At 40.0% G+C, this 23,953-nt stretch overlaps 1 protein-coding gene across 2 annotated transcripts in view; it reads right to left on the reverse strand.

Moving 5' to 3' along the window:
• Positions 1 to 22,807, reverse strand: part of LOC139411232 (regulator of G protein signaling 3b) — a 91,877-nt gene extending 69,070 nt beyond the window's left edge. The window contains exons 1-9 of one of the 2 annotated variants that reach the window (XM_071157245.1): positions 22,007 to 22,807; positions 21,170 to 21,220; positions 20,692 to 20,750; positions 20,182 to 20,276; positions 19,944 to 20,012; positions 19,199 to 19,259; positions 18,110 to 18,248; positions 16,823 to 16,902; positions 3,203 to 3,284 (exon numbers count right to left, since the gene is read on the reverse strand). In XM_071157245.1, coding sequence (XP_071013346.1) covers positions 3,203 to 3,284; positions 16,823 to 16,902; positions 18,110 to 18,248; positions 19,199 to 19,259; positions 19,944 to 20,012; positions 20,182 to 20,276; positions 20,692 to 20,750; positions 21,170 to 21,220; positions 22,007 to 22,085 — 715 coding nt within the window. In that variant the 5' untranslated portion in view covers positions 22,086 to 22,807. Of the gene's footprint in view, positions 1 to 3,202; positions 3,285 to 8,864; positions 9,056 to 16,822; positions 16,903 to 18,109; positions 18,249 to 19,198; positions 19,260 to 19,943; positions 20,013 to 20,181; positions 20,277 to 20,691; positions 20,751 to 21,169; positions 21,221 to 22,006 lie in introns of those variants that run through there. The other variant, XM_071157246.1, reaches the window with a different exon arrangement.
• Between the last annotated feature and the right edge of the window lie 1,146 nt (positions 22,808 to 23,953).

Genomic DNA, 23,953 nt, shown 5'->3' on the forward strand with positions numbered 1-23,953 from the left:
CTTGGTCTTGTCGCTCCGAGCTCCAAGTCTGTGTACTTGGTGGAAAGCCACCTTGTTTACAGTCTCTATAGGAAGTTTCAAGGCAGATTGCATGAATTCTCTGATCGTGTCCTCTGGATTATTGGACACGTCCTCAGGAATCCCATCATTTTCACGCATGCTACGACTTCGTATGTCTAGTAGCGACTCCATCACCCTGTTTTCCCTGAGTAGACAATCCATGTTGGAATCGTGGATTTTTACCTTGGCTGTGAGTGCCTTGTTCTCTCCTTGGAGCTTGAGAATTTCAGTCTGGCTAAACTCCAAACTCCCCTCAGCCCTGTTAACTATCTGTCTGTTGTACTGCCAGCTAGCACTTGCAGAATCTACGCAAAAACATTTAACACAAACTTGCAGTCCCAGCCGTAAAGGTTAACCGTGTCGTGGAATCCTTAGCAACAAAACTTTAGTTCTGAATAAAATCGATTTAATTAAAAATATTTAATATAAACAACAAACTGATTGTAGACAGAACAATGTGCTGTTGCGCGCTCTGATGACGTATGTTGATGTCACTTGTTAAATCCACTTCAGTCAGTGTAGATGAAGAGGAGGAGACAGGTTAAAAAGAAGGATTTTTAAGCCTTTAAATAGTTGAGACATGGATTGTGTATGTGAGCCATTCAGAGGGTGAATGGGAAAGAAAAGATTTAAGCGCTTTTGAACTGGTAGTAGTTGCCAGGCGCAATGCTGCTGGGGTTTTCATGCTCAACAGTTTCCCGTGTGTATCACCACCCAAAATGGGCCAGAATCCGTGTGTAATTCTTTTGACACCTTGTAGAGTTCATGACCCAACGAATTGAGGCTTTTCTGAGGACAAATAGCGGTGCAACTCAATATTAGGAAGTTGTTCCTAATGTTTTGTGTTTTACAGTAAGAATAAAATGGAACATAACAGAATATTTTCATTTCTCTTAAAATAAAAATATTACAGTGTAACAAGTTATACTAAGTGAGTAATAGGATTCAGTCCAATTACAGCTTCTTTTGACAAAGTATGAACAAAAAGGTGTATTTTTCCGGGTGTGAGCGGTTGTTCGTGCGAGACAGAGAAAGAGCAAAAAAAAATGTTACCCCCTTTTTCTCCCCAATTTTGATCTTGTCTCATTGATTCAACTCCACAACGGGCTCGGGAGATGAAGTTCGGGTCATGCGTACCCCGAAACATGACACGCCAAACCGTGCTTCTTACAGTGGTTGCTCAACTAAAAGTTTTTGTGATTATGCTGCAGGACTAAGAGGTCATTTGTGGTTTAGTACAGTACCCTGCATCACTACTTCATCACTCCAAACCAGCGCAATGGGGAGTTGATTATGCTTTTGGGTCCCAAGGCGCTACTGTGTCTCTAACTGACAATGAGTGGGCGACATAAACCAAATAGAAACTGATAATTGTGCACAACTTCAACATTTTATTTCAATGAACTGAATGATGAGGATGAAGGTGATTGAATTTAGAACAATAGTGTAAGAATTTATATTCCTCTGTCACTTATTTTTGTTACTACTCGTCAGTATTACTTACTAAGAATGGTCTTATTTATTTAAAAAGCATATTGAAGTTAGAAGCAATAGGATTTGAAGCAATAACCTACCCGCTGTGGTCAACTATTTCGTCACCGTTTCACGCTGCTCTGAGACAAGCCATGGTCTTGATAAAATCAATAACATTTTTATTTTCACTGAATCTTCATTTGGGTATTGGTTAGACTCCAATTAGGGTGTGGAAATGTTATGCTCTTAGTACTGAGAGCTGTGATGACGCTGTGCCAATTGTGCGCCGCCCTATGGGACTCCAGATCACGGCAGGTTGTGATACAGCCTGGGATCGAACCCTGCGATGCAGATCGAACCCTGTGATGCAGTGCCTTACATGCTGACCACACCGCTTGCGTCGCAAAATAAATTTACACATACATGTTATTCAAACATTGCACCCACACTGCCCGTGAGCGTCTGCATTGCCAGGCACTAAAATAGAACTTTGTTGTCTCGCCTCTCAACTCCTCATTGTTTTTTAGGAGCATATACCCACGTGGGTGATTGAAAGATGAACTGAGGTCCACACTCCCGTCCAGTTGGTGGGGGTAATGCACCTTAAAGTTGATTGCCAACAGGCAGTCCAAAGAAGAAGAAGAAGCCTGAAGGAGGAGAGATTACTAGAAATGAACTCTGTTTACCCTTTTATCTGTGGATTAATTGTCGGAGTAGAGGACCTGGTGTATTTCAGGTAAAATAACAACAATGTTTATATCCCTGGACAACAGCAAGCAAGTGTAATTGCTTTTCAACATGTCCCCAAATTAATATAGTTGGTTCAGAGTTCATTTTGATATTTCAACCTGCGTGTCCTGATATGCGTCTGATGTGAGTGGACAAAATCAACAGAAGAAGAACAATTCTTACACTATTCAAATCACCCTCTTCTTCTTTATCCTCATTATTCAGTTCATTCAAATTAAATTGTGAAGTCATGTGCACAGTTATCAGTTTCTATCTGGTTTCCATCATTCTTCAATTGACGTCATTCATTCAGTGAGTAGAGAGACACATTACCGCCTGTGTACCAATGCTTTACACTGAACCCAAAAGCATAATCAGTATTCTAACTCCCCCTTGCGGTGACGCAATATACTGTACTATATCGTAATGTATTTAAATGGCAGCACAACTTCAAAACTTTAAATTGAGGAACCACTGTAGGAACTAAGGATTATAGCTTTAAACAAACCATACTATGCACAAAGACAACTTTTAACAATTTCTATTGAATATTTTATTTAAAAACACATTTACTTGAAGAGCAGTGCAGATGCAAAGTTTGGTAACAGAATGAAGGCACAAACTGTCATTCTGTTACCAAACTTTGCATCTGCACTGTTCTTCAAGTTAATGTGTTTTTATGAAATATTCAGTGGAAATTGTTAAAAGTCGTCCTTATGCATAGTAGTATGTTTTAGTTTTTTTTACTTTGCAATCATTGTTTTTGGTTTGATATACATTTTAAACAAAAAATCTGAGATTCAGCATCATTCTGTTACCGTGGAATTGCCCTGTTATCACGCGACCCTGGAGCAATTAGGGTTAAGTGCCTTGCTCAAACATCCTATCCATAGTGCTGGCAAGAGAGCACAATTAGATCTGGGACCAGGCAACAACTTACCTGGATCGACAGCCTGAACACGCACAGGTGAGTCCGAGCATATGGTGAAGCCGAAGCCATCTTTACCCCGAAGGATAGTCACCTGCCAGAGCCAAAGAGATCATATTACTTTGAATTCCCATTGAACTTGCTGCCTTCCTACCCATGTAAGAAAGTGGAGCTAGATTAGGGAGCACATTCATAAAGCATCTCAGAGTAGAACTGCTGATGTAGAACGAGGTCCCTCCTCCATGTAATTTTATTCATCAAAATTTAAAAGGAAAAACTGACACTGAATCATAGAATTAAATCAATCACTGTATGTGTACAAACATTGAGAAATAATGCCTTTTTACACTGCATTGTTCTTAGCCTGGGCTGAAATCTCTTAACCCAGGGCTAAGAAGGCTGTTAACCCTGGGCTAAGTGCAGTGTGATCACAGCTATACAGTACAGTGTGAGAATCAGTATCTCATGAAAATCCCAAGGCCAGAAGTAAACATTTCAAACGTGACATCTTCCATTGGCTTGGACCCCCTACAGCCACTAATAGCAGCAGCAGCAGTGCAGAGTCCCTTGTAACCAGGTCAGGAAAAAATAAAAAAGTTGGGCTCCATGGGAGCTTTCCCAGGACAAAAGCTTTAATGCCACGGCCTCAAGCCGCCAGCGATATTAAAAACACTAAGAAGCCAATGAAACAGTGGAGCACGGTGTTGCTGGGAGATCTGACCAAGGAGACCTTTGCTGACAAACATGGGAACTGTTCCGAACATCCTTAAGGGTCGTTCATCATTTCTGTAGTTAAAAGCAGATAAGATTAGCATTCATGCAACATTATTTTCTTGAAATATAATTTGATCTCTAAGCTAATTGATTGCCCCCAAATTGCCCATTTAATTTGATAGGATTCATATAATATTCAACAGTACCTAACATCCAATTTGGACTAAACTTTGAGGAATCTAAAGAAATGGTCAAAAGCCACCCATGGACCCCCCCACACCCAACACCAATCCCAGCCCAACAACGAATCTACAGTATCAGTTCTCTATGTCTGACAAGTAGTATGGAGCTGTGGCTCTGAGTATCGTTTCTTCATCCTATGTAATGCATTCTCAGTGAATTTGGTGATCAGAGAAATTAGTTATTGAAGTTGTTAGGTTTATGTCCCATACTACATCCTGATATTACTAGGTTCTGACCACTAGATGGTGCAGTTCCTGCTATTAGGTTATTTTTTTGTAAAAAAAATATTCCCCCTCTCAACTTTAAAGGGATATTTCACCCAAATTGCACATTGGTGTCCTTGTAAGCAGTTTATGGACAAAGTATGAAAGCAACCTATGTTTTGGTTTTGTTTACCTGGCAAAGGTTGCAAATGCTAACATTTTTGCATTTGTGATACAAATCCAATGCAAGTCAATGGACACTATATTAGCATTTTTATAAGTAACATCATTGAGCTACACAATCAATTTGCAGATACTTTAGGATGATTTGGCCATGAAGCATGAAAATGACTTGCATTGGATTTGTGCCACAAATGCTAAAAAGTTAGCATTTGAAACAGTGGACAACAAAACCAAAGCACGGATTGCTGTCATACCTTGTCCATAGACTGCTTACAGGAAACCAATATTTCATTTTGTAATTTGAGTGAACTAAACCTTTAACATTAATAGCAGGAACAGCACCATCTAGTGGTCCGAACTATTTGTATGGATTCTTCTGGTCTAACTCATTGTTAGAAAAAAGTGTGATTCAAATCGGATGTTAGGTAATATATTTATTGAATATTATATGAATCCTATACATTTAAATGGCCAATTTGGGTGCAATCAATTATCTTAATTTCTCAGAGATCAAATTATAGTTCAACAAAATAATGTTGCAGGAATGCTAGTCATATTTTTTTAGCTACATGATTAAATTCTCAACAATCAGATGGTGGGGGTCGAAATCCTCTTTCTTGTGGTTTTTGAGGTGGACTGACCTTTAACTTACTAACCACGGCTTGGACTAACAGTAAAGACAGTGACAGTGTTTGAATAGTCCCAATCAAGATGTCTGTCTAGAGGCACCAGTTCAAACAGAAATGGGGGAAAAAAGCATCTCAGCTCTGGTTATGTGGACTTAGGTCTACAACACTCGAGCTACTCTGGTGTGCTTGGCTGGCACAGTTATTCTGAAATGATTCAACTAGCATTCCGCTGAATTCCTTTAGCTTAGTATGGGTTGGTGCCAAGAAAGCAGTCATTGTTATGGATGATAAACAGGTTTTCAACACAATGAGTTTCACAGATGACTGGCTTTACAGATGTTGGATCTTAACTTGATCACTCTTTTGTTGCAGAAGATTTTCTTGCTGCATAAGGAAATTCAAATGAACCTTGCAAATCACTGAAAAATAGCAGTTTAGTTTCTCTCCATGCAGGGGCAGTCAAGTCATTGGGATCAGGGCTTGCTATCCAAATAATTACCTCCCGATTGTTCAAATGCTAGTCCTACGTCCTATTACTGAAACATTCAAACGTACAAAAATGTATCTGAAATCCAGACATGCACATCAACAACCATCGTTTTCTATAGATGAACCCCAGATAGATATTGGTCTCCACTAGGCTACGACATACATGTGTATCCTAAGGTCAAAATGTTGTTCAAACATGGCACGCGGTGGTCTAGGGGTTAGGCCACTGCCTTCAGCGTGCACATATTAGGCCTACCAGGTCCGCGTGGGTTTGATTCTGGCCCACACCCTTCTGTACAAAGTACTCAATCCCCCGGATTGACTATGTATTTAAACATTTCAAATATGGACTGTCCAGGGATATTTTACCCATGATCTTGATAAGAAATTACCATACCAGACACTTTTGGATGACATAAAATAAGAAAACAATTAAGTATTAACAATAAGCCACACCAACATTAGTTTCCAATCATACAATACCAACCAGAGGGCGAACATATCTTGAAAGACTTTGGTTGCAAACAGGACTAAGGTAATAGTCATTTGGGGCGGCAGGGTAGCCTAGTGGTTAGAGCGTTGGACTAGTAGACCCCCGAACTGACGAGGTACAAATCTGTCGTTCTGCCCCTGAACAGGCAGTTAACCCATTGTTCCTAGGCCGTCATTGAACATAAGAATTTGTTCTTAACTGACTTGCCTAGTTAAATAAAGGTAAAAAATAAATAAATACAGACCTTATATTTATGACTCGCCAGCTGACGTCTTGTCTAACCGTGCTGAACTCTCCTGCACAGCTGATCTCAATTGCAATTGGTTGCAGGAGAGTTCAGCACGGTTAGACGAGACGTCAGCTGGCGAGTCACAATCTGGCGATAATCTAGTGCCATCGATGGTTGCAATAGGCCCCATATTTGATTATATTCCAAAAGGCTACCCGTTAGCCACAACCACAAATAATTATATTATTTTATCAAAATAGTTGCACTTTTTGCAATAATCACTGATCTGGCTTTCAAGTCGGTCTATGAAAATGCCCTTTTTGTTACAAATTTAACCAGAACCATGCACATTCACTAATAATGTACATGTAGAAGGCATTATAGAGAATTAGCACAGTTCTCATAAACAATCTCTCAAGCTCACGTGCTAGTGAGTAGCTAGCTAAGCTATGTATTTAAAGTTTAGCCAACTTAGATCTACAGTTGAAGTCGGAAGTTTACATACACTTAGGTTGGAGTCATTAAAACTCGCTTTACAACAACTCCACAAAATTCTTGTTAACAAACTATAGTTTTGGCAAGTCAGTTAGGACATCTACTTTGTGCATGACACAAGTCATTTTTCTAACAATTGTTTACAGACAGATTATTTCACTTATAATTCACTGTATCACAATTCCAGTGGGTCAGAAGTTTACATACACTAAGTTGACTGTGCCTTTAAACAGCTTGGAAAATTCCAGAAAATGATGTCATGGCTTTAGAAGCTTCTGATAGGCTAATTGACATACTTTGAGTCAATTGGAGGTGTTCCTGTGGATGTACTTCAAGGCCTACATTCAAACTCAGTGCCTCTTTGCTTGACATCATGGGAAAATCAAAAGAAATCAGCCAAGATCTCAGAATAAAAGTAGACCTCCAGAAGTCTGGTTCATCCTTGGGAGCAATTTCCAAATGCCTGAAGGTACCACGTTCATCTGAACATACAATATTACACAATTATAAACATCATAGAACCACGCAGCCGTCATACCACTCAGGAAGGAGACGCGTTCTGTCTCCTAAGAGATGAATGTACTTTTGTGTGAAAAGTGCAAATCAATCCCAGAACAACAGCAAAGGACCTTGTGAAGATGCTGGAGGAAACGGGTGCAAAAGTATCTATATCCACAGTAAAACGAGTCCTATATCAACATAACCTGAAAGGCCGCTCAGCAAGGAAGATGCCACTGCTCCAAAACCGCCATAAAAAAGCCAGACTACGGTTTGCAACTGCACATGGGGACAAAGATCGTACTTTTTGGAGAAATGTTCTCTGGTCTGATGAAACAGAAATAGAACTGTTTGGCTATAATGACCAGAGTAATGTTTGAAGGAAAGAAGTGGAGACTTCAAAGCCGAAGAACACCATCCCAACCGTGTGGGGGGGGGGGGGGGGGGGGGGGAATGTTTTGCTGCAGGAGGGACTGGTGCACTTCACAAAATAGATGGCATCATGAGGTAGGAAAATTATTGTGTATTATTTTTGAAGCAACATCTCAAGCCATCAGTCAGGAAGTTAAAGCTTGGTCGCAAATGGGTCTTCCAAACGGTCAATGACCACAAGCATACTTCCAAAGTTGTGGAAAATGGCTTAACAACAAAGTCAAGGTATTGGAGTGGCCGTCAAAAAGCCCTGACCTCAATCCTATAGAAAATGTGTGGGCAGAACTGAAAAAGCGTGTGCGAGCAAGGCGGCCTACAAACCGGACTCAGTGACACCAGCTCTATCAGGAGGAATGAGCCAAAATTCACCCAACTTATTGTGGGAAGCTTGAGGAAGGCTACCTGAAACGTTTGACCCAAGTTTAAAAAAAAATAAAAGGCATGCTACCAAATACTAATAGAGTGTATGTTAACGTCTGACCCACTGGGAATGTGATGAAATAAATAAAAGCTGAAATAAATCACTCTCTACTATTATTCTGACATTTCACATTCTTAAAATAAAGTGGTGATCCTAACTGACCTAAGACAGGGAATTTTTTATTGGATTAAATGTCAGGAATTGTGAAAAACTGAGTAGAAATGTATTTGGCTAAGGTGTACATAGGAACTCAACTGTGCAGCTCAGATGAAATCCCCGAAGCTTCAAGTATGAACAGCATTCCTCCAGCAAGTCTTTGCTCGACCGGTTGAACATGCAAACTACAGTACCATCCAGAATATTGACATGACTGAAACTAACTTGAAGCTACCAATACAATCCCCTATAGGTACAGATCTCGGATCACCTTCCCCCCAATCCTAACCATTAGTGGGGAAAATGCCAAGATCAGTGTCTAGGGTCAATGTCCCCCTGCACCTATCTAATAAGAGCACTGCTAATACAACACTGCTGATATATTATATGTATTAGTCTCCCAGTGCATACAATCACAATAATCTGAAGTTCCCCAGTCCTTCTCTACCCCTCAACTGTGTCAGACCTGAAGAAAGTAGTGTGACAAACCTGAGGCAGATTCCGTCCGATGCAGACCCTGCAAAGCCCGTGGATGGTATGCATAGCTTCAGCAGATTAAATTATACATGCGGCAGATAGCATATTATTCAGTAGGATATCAGACAGAGCAAGTGCAATGTGAAGTGGGACCAGTAGCCTGCTTTGCTGGACTCTAATGCTGTGAACCAAGCATTTCCACTCATGGGAACCCAACTCAGCAGAAGAATAGCAGGAAACCACCTTCCAACCCCCAACCTGTGGCCAAGCAGTATGTCTGTGCTTGATAAGCCAACGTGTTTCCTGAACTAAACAGGCACAGTGGTGTCCCTCCACTCTCGGTACATTTACCCTAGTCTCGTGTGACTCATGTTAACCCACACACAAATTTCCAATAAATTTACTTCGTCACCTTCATAGGAATCAGGGTTTGTGAAAAGATGTGTAAAGTACTTTGAAGTGCCTTCATGGAAGGACTAGGAAGGAAGGTTTTAGTAGAAAAGTTTATTGTACTATCTATTTTATATTTATTTCCAAATTGTATCTTTGTGTTGTTTTTATTGTGTTACGATTAAATTACTCAACATAAGTTATTTTTAATTTCCACCACAGAATAACAGTAATGCTTTGGACAGCAGACAATACAACACATTTTTTTTCAATCATAAAGAAATTAAAACATTATTCAAAAAGTGAGGGTTTGTGAATCCCTGATTCTGAGGCGAAGAAAAGTTATTTGTTTGACCAGCTTCCACTGTGGGCTGAAAAGGCCCCTCCTTCTACAGGAGGGAAAACACAGGGTGCTTCCAAAATGGCACCCTATTCCCTGTATACTTTAGTGCACTACTTTTGACCAGAGCTTCATAGGGCTATTCTCATAGGTTCTGGTCAAAAGTGGTGCACTAGGCTACATGGGGAATAGGGTACCATTTCGGACACACCCACAGTACTTGTAAGTGGAATCAAACAGCAGATTAAACTTAAACACTGCGATGCCCCAGCTTCATATTACAGCCAAAATGTTGGCTTTTGCTACTTCCCATCTTTGTCTGTGGGACTAGGAAACGTAGAGACTGCCAAGCGGACCGGGGGAAGGTGGAGTAAGAGAGTTAGAGGGCAGGACAATGAAGTGCTATTTGAAAGACACCAACATCAATAGCCTACACTTCCCTGTCATTATTTTGCCTTTTTCTATTATCAGCATAATCACTTTTAACTTATTACAGTAAGAGTGGGGGGCGGGGGGAGGTCCACCATTGACATGATTGGTTTGTGGATGTTTTTGCTAGGCCATTCCTTTCCATTAAAACTCTGCTAGAGAAATGCTGACGCAAAACCTAATAGCAGAAGTCAAGTTTGACATTAAAATGTAAAAAGATATGTATGGGTAAGGCTATATATACACACAGAACCAGTCAAAAGTTTGGACACACCTACTCATTCTAGTGTTTTTCTTTATTTTTTACTATTTTCTACATTTAAGAATAATAGAAAAGACATCAAAACTATGAAATAACACATATGGAATCCTGTAGTAACCAAAAAAAGTGTTAAACAAATCAATATATGATGTGCCTTGTTAAAAGTTCATTTGTGGAATTTCTTTCCTTCTTAATGCGTTTGAGCCAATCAGTTGTGCTGTGACAAGGGGTGGTATACAGAAGATAGCCATATGTAGTAAAATACCAAGTCCATATTGTGGCAAGAACAGCTAAAATAAGCAAAGAGAAACGACAGTCCATCATTATTTTAAGACATGAAGGTCAGTCAATCCGGAAAATTTCAAGAACTTTAAGTTTCTTCAAGTGCAGTTGCAAAAACCATCAAGCGCTATGATGAAAGTGGCTCTCATGAGGCCTACCACAGGAAAGGAAGATCCAGAGTTACCTCTGATGCAGACGATAAGTTCATTAGTATTACCAGCCTCAGAAATTGCAGCCCAAATAAAAACTTCACAGAGTTCAACAGACACATCTCAAGATAAACTGTGAATATCTCAAGATCAACTGTTCAAAGGAGACTGCGTGTATCTAGCCTTCATGGTTGAATTGCTGCAAAGAAACCAGTACTAAAGGAAAAAATAAGAGACTTGCGTGGGTCAAGGAACACGAACAATGGACATTAAACTGGTGGAAATCTGTCCTTTGCTCTGATTAATCCAAATTTTATATTTTTGGTTCAAACCGCTGTGTCTTTGTGAGACGCAGAGTAGGTGAACGATTGATCTCCGCATGTGTGGTTCCCAACATTAAGCATGGAGGAGGTGGTGTGATGGTGTGGGGGTGCTGTGCTGGTGAGACAGTCTGTAATTTATTTAGAATTCAAGGCACACTTAATAAGCATGGCTACCACAGCATTCTGCTGCGATACGCCATCCCATCTGGTTTGCACTTAGTGGGATTATCATTTGTTTTTCAACAGGACAATGACCCCAAACACACCTCCAAGCTGTGTAAGGGCTATTTGACCAAGAGGGAAAGGGATGGAGTGCTGCATCAGATGATCTGGCCTCCACGATCACCCAACGTCAACCCAATTGAGATGGTTTGGGATGAGTTGGACCGCAGAGTGAAGGAAAAGCAGCCAACAAGTGCACTGCATATGTGGGAACTCCTTCAAAAAGGTTGGAAAAGCATTCCAGGTGAAGCTGTTTGAGAGAATGCCAAGAGTGTGCAAAGCTGTCAAGGCAAAGGGTGGCTACTTTGAATAATATAAAATATATATTTTTTAAATTGGTTGGGGGATACTACATGATTCCATGTGTTACAATGTAGAAAATAGTAAAGATAAAGAAAAACCTTGAATGAGTAGGTGTGTCCAGACTTAAGACTATATCCAGCTGAAGTCGGAAGTTCACATACACCTCAGCCAAATAAATTTAAACTCAGTTTTTCACAATTCCTGACAGTTAATCCTAGTAAAAATTCCATGTCTTTGGTCAGTTAGGATCCCAACTTTATTTTAAGAATGTGAAATGTCAGAATAATAGTAGAGCAAATTATTTATTTCAGCTTTTATTTCTTTCATCACATTCCCAGTGGGTCAGAAGTTTACCTACACTCAATTAGTATTTGGTAACATTGCCTTTAAATACAGTAGTTCATCTTGGGTCAAACGTTCCGGGTAGCTTTCCACAAGCTTCCCACAATAAGTTGGGTGAATTTTGGCTCATTCCTCCTGACAGAGCTGGTGTAACTGAGTCAGGTTTGTAGGCCTCCTTGCTCACACATGCTTTTTCAGTTCTGCCCACACATTTTCTATGGGATTGAGGCCAGGGCTTTATGATGGCCACTCCAATACCTTGACTTTGTTGTCGTTAAGCCATTTTGCCACAACTTTGGAAGTATGCTTGGGGTCATTGTTCATTTGGAAGACTGATGACTTGAGATGTTGCTTCAATATATCCACATAATTTTCCTACCTCATGATACCATCTATTTTGTGAAGTATTTCGGCTTGCAAGCCTCCCCCTTTTTCCTCCAAACATAACAATGGCCATTATGGCCAACCAGTTCTATTTTTGTTTCATCAGACCAGAGGACAATTCTCAAAAAAGTATGTTATCTGTCCCCATGTGCAGTTGCATACTGTAGTCTGGCTTTTGTATGGCGGTTTTGGAGCAGTGGCTTCTTCCTTGCTGAACGGCCTTTCAGGTTGTCGATGTTGGACTCGTTTTACTGTGGATATAGATACTTTTGCATCCGTTTCCTCCAGCATCTTCACAAGGTTCCTTTTGCTGTTGTTCTGGGATTGATTTGCACTTTTCACACCAAAGTATGTTATTCTCTAGGAGACAGAACGCGTCTCCTTCCTGAGTGGTATGACGGCTGCGTGGTCCCATTGTGTTTATACTTGCGTACTATTTTTTGTACAGGTGAACGTGGTACCTTCAGGCGTTTGGAAATTGCTCCCAAGGATGAATCAGACTTGTAGAGGTCTACTATTTTTTGAATCCGACTTGTAGAGGTCTTGGCTGATTTCTTTTGATTTTCCCATGATGTCAAGCAAAGAAGCACTGAGTTTGAAGGTTGGCCTTGAAATACACCTCCAATTGAATCAAATGATGTCAATTAGCCTATCAGAAGCTTCTAAAGCCATGACACCATTTTCTGGAATTTTCCAAGCTGTTTAAAGGCAGTGTCAACTTAGTGTATGTAAACTTCTGACCCACTGGAATTGTGATAGTCAAATAATCCGTCTGTAAACAATTGTTGGAAAAATTACTTGTGTGATGCACAAAGTAGATGTCCTAACCGACTTACCAAAACTATAGTTTGTTAACAAGAACTTTGCGGAATGGTTGAAAAACAAGTTAATGACTCCAACCAAAGTGTATGTAAACTTCCGACTTCAATTGTATATACACTCCGGGATGCTGGCCTTCTAGGCAGAGTTTCTCTGACCAGTGTCTGTGTTCTTTTGTCAATATTTTATTGTCCAGTCTGATATGTTTTTTTCTTTGCAACTCTGCCTAGAAGGCCAGCATCCCGGAGTCGCCTCTTCACTGTTGACGTTGAAAATGGGGTTTTACGGGTACAATTTAATGAAGCTGCCTGTTGAGGACTTGTGAGGTGTCTGTTTCTCAAACTAGACACTAATGTACTTGTCCTCTTTCTCAGTTGTCCACCAGGGCCTCCCACTCCTCTTTCTATTCTGGTTAGAGCCCATTTGCATTGTTCTGTGAAGGGAGTAGTACACAGCATTGTACGAGATCTTCAGTTTCTTGGCAATTTCTCACATGGAATAGCCTTCATTTCTCAGAACAACAATAGACTGACGAGTTTCAGAAGAAAGTGCTTTGTTTCGGGACATTTTGAGCCTGTAATCAAACCCACAAATGCTGATGCTCCAGATACTCAACTAGTCTAAAGGAGGCCCGTTTTCAGCTATGCTAACATAATTGCAAAAGGGTTTTCTAATGATCAATTAGCTTATCCAAGTTTATAATTTTAAAAGGCTAACACAACGTGCCCTTAGAACACAGGAGTGATGGTTGCTGATAATGGGCTTCTGTACGCCTATGTAGATATTCCATTTTTTTTAAAGCGGCCGTGGATAATGGATTTGTTTTTTGCTTTTCTTTCAAAAACAAGGACATTTCAAAGTAAAAAAGAATTAAACAATTAATGTTATAGTTAGCTAGTAGTGGGTTACAAAGCCAAACCCTATGCACTTCATCCATGCATCTTCAATTTTAACACATAGTATTATTAATGTCTGGTTCATGTTTGGAAAATTAAAAGAACAATTTCAATATGCATACAAAAATCTGCCTTCTGTAATGACAGTCAAAATGAAAAACATTTAGCACTGGTGTGACCAACATGCAATCAGCTTATACAACTGTGTGAGTGCACATCAATTCATCATTTACGAATGTTTGATCGCTTCTGAACAAATATTTCCTCCCACATACTCAATTAACCTAAGTTAAAGCCACAATCCTGAGTTTGTGTTTTAGCCCAATGGTAGCACCACCAGTGTTTACAAAAAAGCTGAGGGATGGAGCTAGAGAAATGTAACCACATAGATGGTGTTATGGATTCAAGGACTGATCATCCATGACGTCATATTTTGAAGCTATACAGTGGCAAGAAAAAGTATGTGATCCCTTTGGAATTACCTGGATTTCTGCATTAATTGATCATCAAATTTGTGTGCTTAAAGTGTGCTTAAACTGATAACAAATATTATTGTATTTTTATTGTCTACATTAAATACATAATTTAAACATTCACAGTGTAGGTTTGAAAAAGTATGTGAACCCCTAGGCTAATGACTTATTGGAGTCAGGAGTCAGCTAACCTGGAGTCCAATCATTGAGACAAGATTGGAGATATTGGTTACAGCTGCCTTGCCTTATAAAAAAAAACTCACAAAATTTGAGTTTGCTATTCACAAGAAGCATTGCCTGATGTGAACCATGCCCTGAACAAAAAGAGATCTCAGAAGACCTAAGATTAAGAATTGTTGACTTGCATAAAGCTGGAAAGGGTTACAAAAGTATCTCTAAAAGCCTTGATGTTCATCAGTCCACGGTAAGACAAACTGTCTATAAATGGAGAAAGTTCAGCACTGTTGCTACTCTCCCTAGAGGTGGCAGTGCAGAATGCTTAATGGAGGTTAAGAAGAATCCTAAACTGTCAGCTAAAGACTTACAGAAATCTCTGGAACATGCTAACATCTCTGTTGACGAGTCTACGATACATAAAACACTAAACAAGAATGGTGTTCATGGGAGGACACCACGGAAGAAGCCACTGCTCTCCAAAAAAACATTTTGCACTTCTGAACATTTTGCTGCACTTCTGAAGTTTAAAAAAGTACACCTGGATGTTCCACAGAGCTACTGGCAAAATATTATTTGGACAGATGAAACTACAGTTGAGTTGTTTGGAAGGAACACACAACACTATGTGTGGAGAAAAAAAAGGCACAGCACACCAACATCAAAACCTCATCCCAACTGTAAAGTATGGTGGAGGGAGCATCATGTTTTGGAGTTGCTTTACTGCCTCAGGGCCTGGACAGCTTGCTATCGTCGACGGAAAAATGAAGTTCCCAAGTTTCTCAAGACGTGTTAGCCTATCTGTCCGCTGAATGAAGCTCAACAGAAGTTGGGTGATGCAATAGGACAACAACCCAAAACACAGAAGTAAATCATCAAAAGAAGAAAATACACCTTCTGGAGTGGCCCAGTCAGAGCCCTGATTTAGATGCTGTGGCATGACCTCAAGAGAGCAGTTCACACCAGACATCCCAAGAATATTGCTAAACTGAAACAGTTTTGTAAAGAGGAATGGTCCAAAATCCCTCCTGACCATTGTGCAGGTGTGATCCGCAACTACAAACATTTGGTTGAGGTTATTGTTGCCAAAGGAGGGTCAACCAGATACTTTTTTCAACCTGCACTGTGAATGTTTACACGGTGTGATCAATAAAGACAAATGAATAATTGTTTGTGTGTTATTAGTTTAAGCAGACTGTTTATTGTTGTGACCTAGATGAAGATCAGATCAAATTTTATGACCAGTTTATGCAGAAATCCAGGTATTTCCAAAGGGTTCACATACTTTTTCTTGCCACTAAATTGTTTGTTTACAAAAACTAAATTACAACAAAAAGATGAACAATGGAATACAACAACCTTCTGTTTTGGGTTATGATAGGCTAATAGACAGTTGTACTTAGCTCATGAACCATTAAGGTATGACGGTACTATATAAATATCAAAAAGCATGTTTGTGATGTAGTTTAGAAATGTATAATACATTTTTATAGGAATGGGTAATGCTTTTCATTAAATAACATAAAACAAATCATAGTTTATCATTATATCACTACACTTTATTACGAGCAATAGGTGCAGTACACATCACTGCATTAAAGTAGGATGGCTCTCGCAAGTCTCATAGATCAATGCACTACTCTCTTATTGTTTATAAAGCCCTCATTCAAACTTCTCCTATAACTCATTGTTAAATTACAGACATACGTGCCACCAGACCCAATCACAGGGATGGCTAACTCTAGGGGTCCTGTTGATCAGTACCAAATTAAGTACAGTAAACTTTCTTTGCGCCCCATTTATGAAACAATCTGCAGAGTACTCTGCACCTTCATGCTCTGGTGCCTCTAGGGAATGTGTTTTGCTTTTTAAATTGCTTGTAACAAAGTATACTTATTACTTTGTATGTTGTAAATGTAATAAATTGTGTTCATGCAGAGCTCCCTTGAAAAAGAGCACTTGGTCTCAAGGGGACTCCCTGATAAAATAAAGGTTAAATAAAATAAAAATATGAAAATGTGCCTTTAAAGCTTTTAGAGGCCAAACACTGCCGATATCCATGAATCAGTATGAATTTTTCCAACACATGCTTTGGCAATCACATGGATGTCAAACACACTTTCATCTATACTGTACTGCCCTCTCTAGAGCTAGAAAGGAGGAGAGATGGAGTACTACTCACTGTTAAGCATAGCATATTCTCTGGGCTTGAAGGCAGCACTGTCCCAGAGGCTGGAGCACCATGTTTGGACAAGGCAGCTTCTGAAACATAGTCCAAAGAATCCCAAGCTGAAGCACTGCTCTTCCAAAACATCTCAGCTCAAAAGTAGCAACAATGAAAGAATGAATGAAAGAAACAGCGTCCGGACTAGCTCTCTGCACTCTGATAGAGTGCACTGCTAAGCTTTCCAGTAGCGAGTCAACAAGGCTCTGGAGTTCAACTCGGAGAGAGTCGTGTGCTGAGAGCTCTAGGCTGTGGAGATCACTCTAGATTGCGGTTACATAGACTTCTGTTTTCAGAGACACAGAGAAAAAGGGATGCGTCCTATTGCATGACTCCTACCCCCTATCCTGTCACTAGGGCTTCCTTAGTGTAACCTTGGTGATTACAACTCTCTCTCAAGTAACACTGTCTCCTAAAACATCCTGGATGAAAGGGAGCCATTCAATGGAGACAATACCATTGGCTGCTTTCGCACATTCTAAACAGCTCCATGTAAGAGAGAGCCTCCTCCTCCTCCTCCCTCTCCTCCTTCCACTCAGAGGAGATCAAACGTAATCGCCTGCATGTCAAAGTGGATGAGAAAAATGGATGAGAAAAGAGCACGTTGAGGTATGTCAGGCATCTCATTCAGCAGCCTGCCTTTCCAACTGAGTTGTTTCCCTGATGTTGAATCACTCAGGACAATCCAAAGTGAAACACTTCAATTAATTTGTTTACGGGACATATCGGTTTCACTAAAGACATAGTTGTCACACCCTGACCTTAGAGATCCTTATTATTCTCTATGTTTGGTTAGGTCAGGGTGTGACTCGGGTGGGAAAGTCTGTTTTCTATTTCTTTGTTTTTGAGTGTGGTTCCCAATCAGAGGCAGCCTTCTATCGTTGTCTCTGATTGGGGATCATATTTTAGTTGTCATTTTCCTTTTGGGGTTTGTGGGATCATGTTTTCTGTTTAGTGTCTGTGCCTGACAGAACTGTTCGCTTTCGGTTTTTTGTATTTGTTATTTTGGTGTCATCACTAAAAAGACGATGTACGCCTACCACACTGCTCCTTGGTCCACTCTTCCTTCTACAAACAAGAGCCGTTACAATAGTAACGTTTGAATAGCCATAAAATGTTATTAGATATAGAGTAGCTGCGCAGCACTTTCCTTTTTCACAGTTGCAAGCAGGAAAAAGAATGAGAGAAATCTGTCCAAATGGACCCATTTTCCCGGCCCCTCATTATCCGGTGAATCCCACCTACCCCGAGGCTTAGAAGCCAGATGCGCCCGTCTCAATTCACCAGCAGAGTCCTGCCTGCCTGTGAGGTGTCTCGAAGCCACTTTCAGATGCTTGCTTCTTCCCAGCTCTTCGCCCAGGAGATAATACCAGCCACTGATCACCTAGCAGACACAGTATAATATGGTTAGTCAAAAGTCATAAGCCTCTGATGGTGGGGGTGTCAAAATTAAACACAATCTGTCTGATGATTGGTCACGCTAGTGTTAACATTTATATGTTTCTGTGGGTTAATGTGTTTGTTGTTGTGAAACAGGATGAGTAAGAAAACAAGAGTAGGGCATTAAAGAGAGAGAAGAGAATGAATGAAGAGACAGATGATAGAGACAATGAAGAAAGAGGAGAGAATAAAAGAGGTTAAAATAACAGACTGCAGGGAGGTTGATTTTTTAAAATTCTACTTTGTGACTTTCAGAATGCTTTCATGACGAGGACGTGTAGCAGCGCCAAAGCCCTGCCCAGCTAACTTAATCTATCTCATGACCACCTCCCTCAGGGTTGCATGAACAGTAACTTTGAGGTTCACTGCACTCCAGCAGCTGATGCCCAACCGAAGGCCAGCCCAGAGCCCACAGATGGCTGTTTGTGTGTGTGTGTGTGTGTGTGTTATATAAAGCTGTGTAGCGGTAAAGAGTGGATGATTTTTTATTTTTTTTTAAATAGCAGTTAATCCGGCAGAAATAATTGCCTCGACAGCACAAGCATGTGTTCTGGTCACTTAATGATGTTTGCATGCTGTTTTGCCCATTTTGTGTGTAGATGCTGTATTCTAGTCATGGTTCTCATCCTAAAAACTGTATATTTATATTCCGGACTCTGCTCATTCTGATATGTCTTCATTTCTTGTTTTTTTTGTTGATATTGTATTGCTAGATATTGCTGCACTGTTGGCACTAGAAACATATGTAAGCATTTCGCTGCACCAGCAATAACATGTGCAAAACTGTGTACCTGACCAATACATTTTTATTCGGTTTTTCTTCTCAAACACACAACAAAAAACAGGAGTCCCAACCTGTAGTATTAGAAGATAACCCCCACAGATTATAGTCACCTTTGATGAAGTTATGAGCGAGTGTGTTCCAAAACTCATGCAGCCTAGGAACTCACTCCTCCTGTAGACACAAGAGCTCCAGAGTTAAGTTTCCCTTAGATCTAGAAACAGCTTCCCCTCCCCCATTCCTAACCTTTAATGGAGAAAAGGCTAAACGGACCCAAGATATAGGGGCAACTATACCCTACATCCACAGTTCCAAAGGGAAACGTCAATATAAATATGACCCTTGTTTTTCTCATTTTCCCAGTCAATGAAAATGTAATCCAAGTTCTCCTTCCTCCATATCATACATGGTAATCTGCCCAATACTGGAACAGCTGACAGGAGAGTGCTTCAAGGAGATGCTTGCCTGGAAATGTGAAATCTAGATCACAGTGAAATCTGCCTAAATTCACAATGATCTGATTGTACTGTCCTGTGCTAAGTGTTTCTCAACCTTTCTGATGCCAGGGACTGGCAAGCTATAGTTTATCCTCTTTAGGGGGCTGCTTACATTAGCACTGTATAACTGATTCAATTAGGGTCAGTTAACCATCTCAGGGACCAGCCAGCAACATTCCATGGACCGGAGGTAGACAAACTTCATCACACATATAATAATATAATCAATTAACCATATAATAATAATACCATAATAATACCATACATTCAACGAACAAAGCTATATACAACTAATAATAATAATTATAATTCATCATTATCAAAAAATAAATAATACTTGAAATAATGAAAAACCAAATACCTGGAGGATGGGTTGTGATTCCACACAGTGACCAGCAGTCTCTTCTGATAATCCTCCACACTAATAGCCCTGAGTAACAGAGAGATAACACTTTAGCTTATTAAAATATTCATGTATAATGCTTTATAACTTGTTGGAAGTATGTAAGAGCTCTCATAATAAGGCTTAACATTTGTATGTATCAAACATTTCAACAGACTGAAGGGGATTTCACAAGAATTTAAAAAACACCACTCACAGCAAAAAGGTCTCAAGGAAGAGAGGATTTTTGCAGTCTAATACAGTTTCGGTCTTCCGATGAGTACTATGATTGAGGTCTGGGATAATCGCTAGCTGAAATTGACAATAATTGGACTCATATAATACACAAACAGACCAGCAGACAAGACATTTAAAGTTAAAATCTGGGATTTGTTTTTTCAGAAAAACTGCAGCCCTGCCACTTGGTGGGTAAATGTAACGCTAAAAGGTGACATCCATACGGTAGTTGAATTTTTGAACTATGCATTTTTTGTTTATGTTCTTGTTGTTTGTAAAGAATGGAGTAATTGTTTGAACACCTAGGCCAGGATTCAATCCAATTACATATTGTAGAGCCATGTCGATAATGCGCCTTTCACAGAGATAAATGCTGCTTATGCAGGCTCAATAAAAAATTAACCAATGTCAAGCGTGCTACAACAAATGATCAGATTGAATCCCGGTGTTAGTTTCAACTGTAAACAAACTAAGGGAAGCAAGAATTTACCTTGACATAAAAATCACATTTCCTATTTTCATTCCCAAGGAGTTCTCGGGCTTCAATGACTGTGAATGAAGAGTTGTGACGAGTACACAAGAGGTTACACATCCAACCGTCTACTGCAGACCGAATAACATGGAATACTTACACTTAATTTACATCAATAAAAGAAAATGGTGTTTAATGGGGCAAACAACTTGAGCCCGGGTTAGTTGTCCAAACGGTTTATTCAATCACAGACCCATATTATCATTAATCATTTCATTAACTTTACCACACATTCAAGATTCAACCACAACCAGGGGCCGTATGTATCTAGGAACTAGAGTAGGAGTGCTGATCTAGGATCAGGTCACCCCTGTCTAAGTAATCGTATTCATTATGATCTAAATACCAAACTGATTTTAAATCAGCACTCGTACTCTGAGACCCTATATGAAAATGGGCCCTGATCTTCAGTATACTGCATAACAAACATACTTACTCTGAATATTAAGGCAGCCATTGTGTGGCATTATTGACACTCTCAGCTGACCTAAATGTGAAAGAAGAAACATTCAGTAGGGCGTACAGTAAAAAAAACAGGAGTAAGGCGCAGGAAGGGCTGTCCTGGATCATATGATGACAGTATGTTATTAAAATGTGACAGTTTGCCACATTAATAACTTATTAATCAGATAATTATGGCCTCCATACGGATGATTAGGCATGTTTGATCACATGAAGGCCATAATGACTCACTGAGAGCAGAACTAACCAAGGACTGATCCTTCTAATTATTTTAACTAATTCAATTCCACAATTAAAACTGTAATTTTCAGAGCCTGGGGTTGAGTCCCAAACGGCACCTTGTTCCCTATATAGTGCACTACTTCTGACAAGAGTAGTGCACTAAATAGGGAATAGAGTGCCAATTGGGATGCAAGCCAGGGTTGGGTGTAGTGGTGGCGCTGCCAAATCAAAACTACACAGTCGAACCCCAGGTTGGCCACTTTCCCGTCATGTTACTCTACTCTCTATTACTCTTTCAAGCGTCCTACTGTTGTGCCAAACATTAATTATTCAATACGAAGGGGGTTTGGAATTACAAACTCCTTTTAGAAAAAAACCCTGCTATGCCTCCAAAAGGCCCCCTAAAGAACACCATAAAAATGTGCACATAAATAGGATGAAAAACCACCAAAATAAAATACACATTTTTGGGTTGATTCAACATTTCAAAATAAAAACAAAGGCATAATAGGTCATTAGGTTACTAAAACAGTAACATATTGTCAGCGTGCAGAAACAAGACAAACCCATAAAGAAAGTAGAAACTCACCAAAGGTTTGTAAAAGGGTTGAGGATGTCTGTAACTTGACTTTGCCTGAATTTATCACTGGAACTTGACAGTCGTCCATATCATAATGATGCTCAACAGTAAACAAAGACTGAAGACTGCTAGCCTAAATAAAAACCCTTCTCCACATTACTTGGCTCAATCAATGCTCCAAAGGAATCCTCAATGACCCAAATAAATCAGTTTGTCAGTGAATGTGTGGCCAGTCAAGAGAGAAAAAGACAACTGTGTGTGCTCATAATTCTTAACCACCTTTTGGTTTTGAACAGAAATTGGAAATGGGGGCCCTCTGATTGGTTGGGAACTCATTTGAATGGAGGGAGGGGCCAGTCCACCTGCTGCTACAGCTAGAAACAATTGAGTGACTTCTTTGCTGCTTCAGTGCTCCAGATTGCCCTTTCACACCAGAGCATTATGACGGGATTTCACCCTGGAGCCAGCCACACTCAAAACATGGACCAGACCTCTCATGGGCCCCTAGAATGCTCTGAGGAACCACCTGAGCCCTTCCCAACACATTGAAACCCATCCAATCTAGCTCCGGGGTAAAGTTTCCCACTCGGCACAGATCTAGGATCAGCTTCCTCTCTCCCAATCCTAACCGTAAAGTAACTGTCTAGCGAAAATCTCACTTTTAAAAGTTCATATTTTGCTACCACATACCGAAACAATGTTGTTGTATTATACTCATATGTGGCCAAATAATAAATATGAGAAAAAGCACTTCAAAAACCCCACCTCAAACTTGTATCTCAAACAGATCGTTTAAAAATGCTTACTATTTCCTCATAGAGGAGTTTGTCATCCTCTTGAGGAGAATGAGCTGGCCAATCAGCGGTCTACTATCATTCATATTTTTAATGACCGGTACACGCCCACACCATTCTGTTGTTGGGGTACACCCACACTATTACAACAGAACATTTTCCTTTTAACAGACTTAATTGCCCTTTTTTGGATGGAAAAATATTTAAATCATATTGAAATTCATCTGTTAACACTGGACAGTTACTTTAACCATTAGTAGGGGAAATAATAAACTGACCCAAGATCAGCGTCTAGGGGGCAACCTTACCCTCCACCATGTTTTACTGTTGCCAGTTCAGGTGAGCTCTAAGATCCTAGCCGTCCAAGCAGTGGTCTGTTATCTGTTAATGGACTTTCATCTTTATGAGTTACTCATTCTCACCAGCCAAGCAGCAACTTAAAGCCACACTAAGATGGTGATGAATGCCAGAGTGGGTCACAGACAACAAAAGGTGAACAATGCATCCCAAGGTTCATTCCATGGCATTTTTACAAAGCAAGTAGCACTTGGTTTATGGTATATCAGTAGTGCTAAACGAGTAGCAACTTTTTGACAGGAAATCATACAGACTGTCTTCTAAAATGCACTGTAATGAACGGTAGCCATTGTGTTTTAGTGTCAATGCTTTTCAAGATTTCTAAAGAGTAAAGAAACTACTTTTGCTGCTGCTGTTGCCTTACAACATGAAAACAACATGACGTCTGGCTACACAAGACTACAGCGGCTCTATGCAAGGCTAATGTTGATAGCAACGCAAGCACTCAAGCAACAGTGCATGACTAGTTTTGATACGGCAAAACAACAGCCTTTTATATAACGCCACATCATATTTTTCTGTCACTGAAGATATACGGCATGTACTGTTTATCAGGGTCACTTCCCTTTTCAATTGAAATGAGCAATGGACTTTACCTAGTAGCCTTAGGGAGGGGAGGATAGGAGAGTGCATACATAGAACTATGAAAAATGACATTCGGTAGGATAGATCATATACAATACATGACACAAATAACAAAGAGTGTAATCGTTCAAATATTAGCAACAGCAGCAAACAACACATTCTTGATTACTACTGAGAACATTTATTTAAAATCAATTGTCGGAATTCCTGAATACAACAT

The sequence above is a fragment of the Oncorhynchus clarkii genome, chromosome 6 (assembly GCF_045791955.1).
Source record: "Oncorhynchus clarkii lewisi isolate Uvic-CL-2024 chromosome 6, UVic_Ocla_1.0, whole genome shotgun sequence".
Lineage (NCBI taxonomy): Eukaryota > Metazoa > Chordata > Actinopteri > Salmoniformes > Salmonidae > Oncorhynchus > Oncorhynchus clarkii.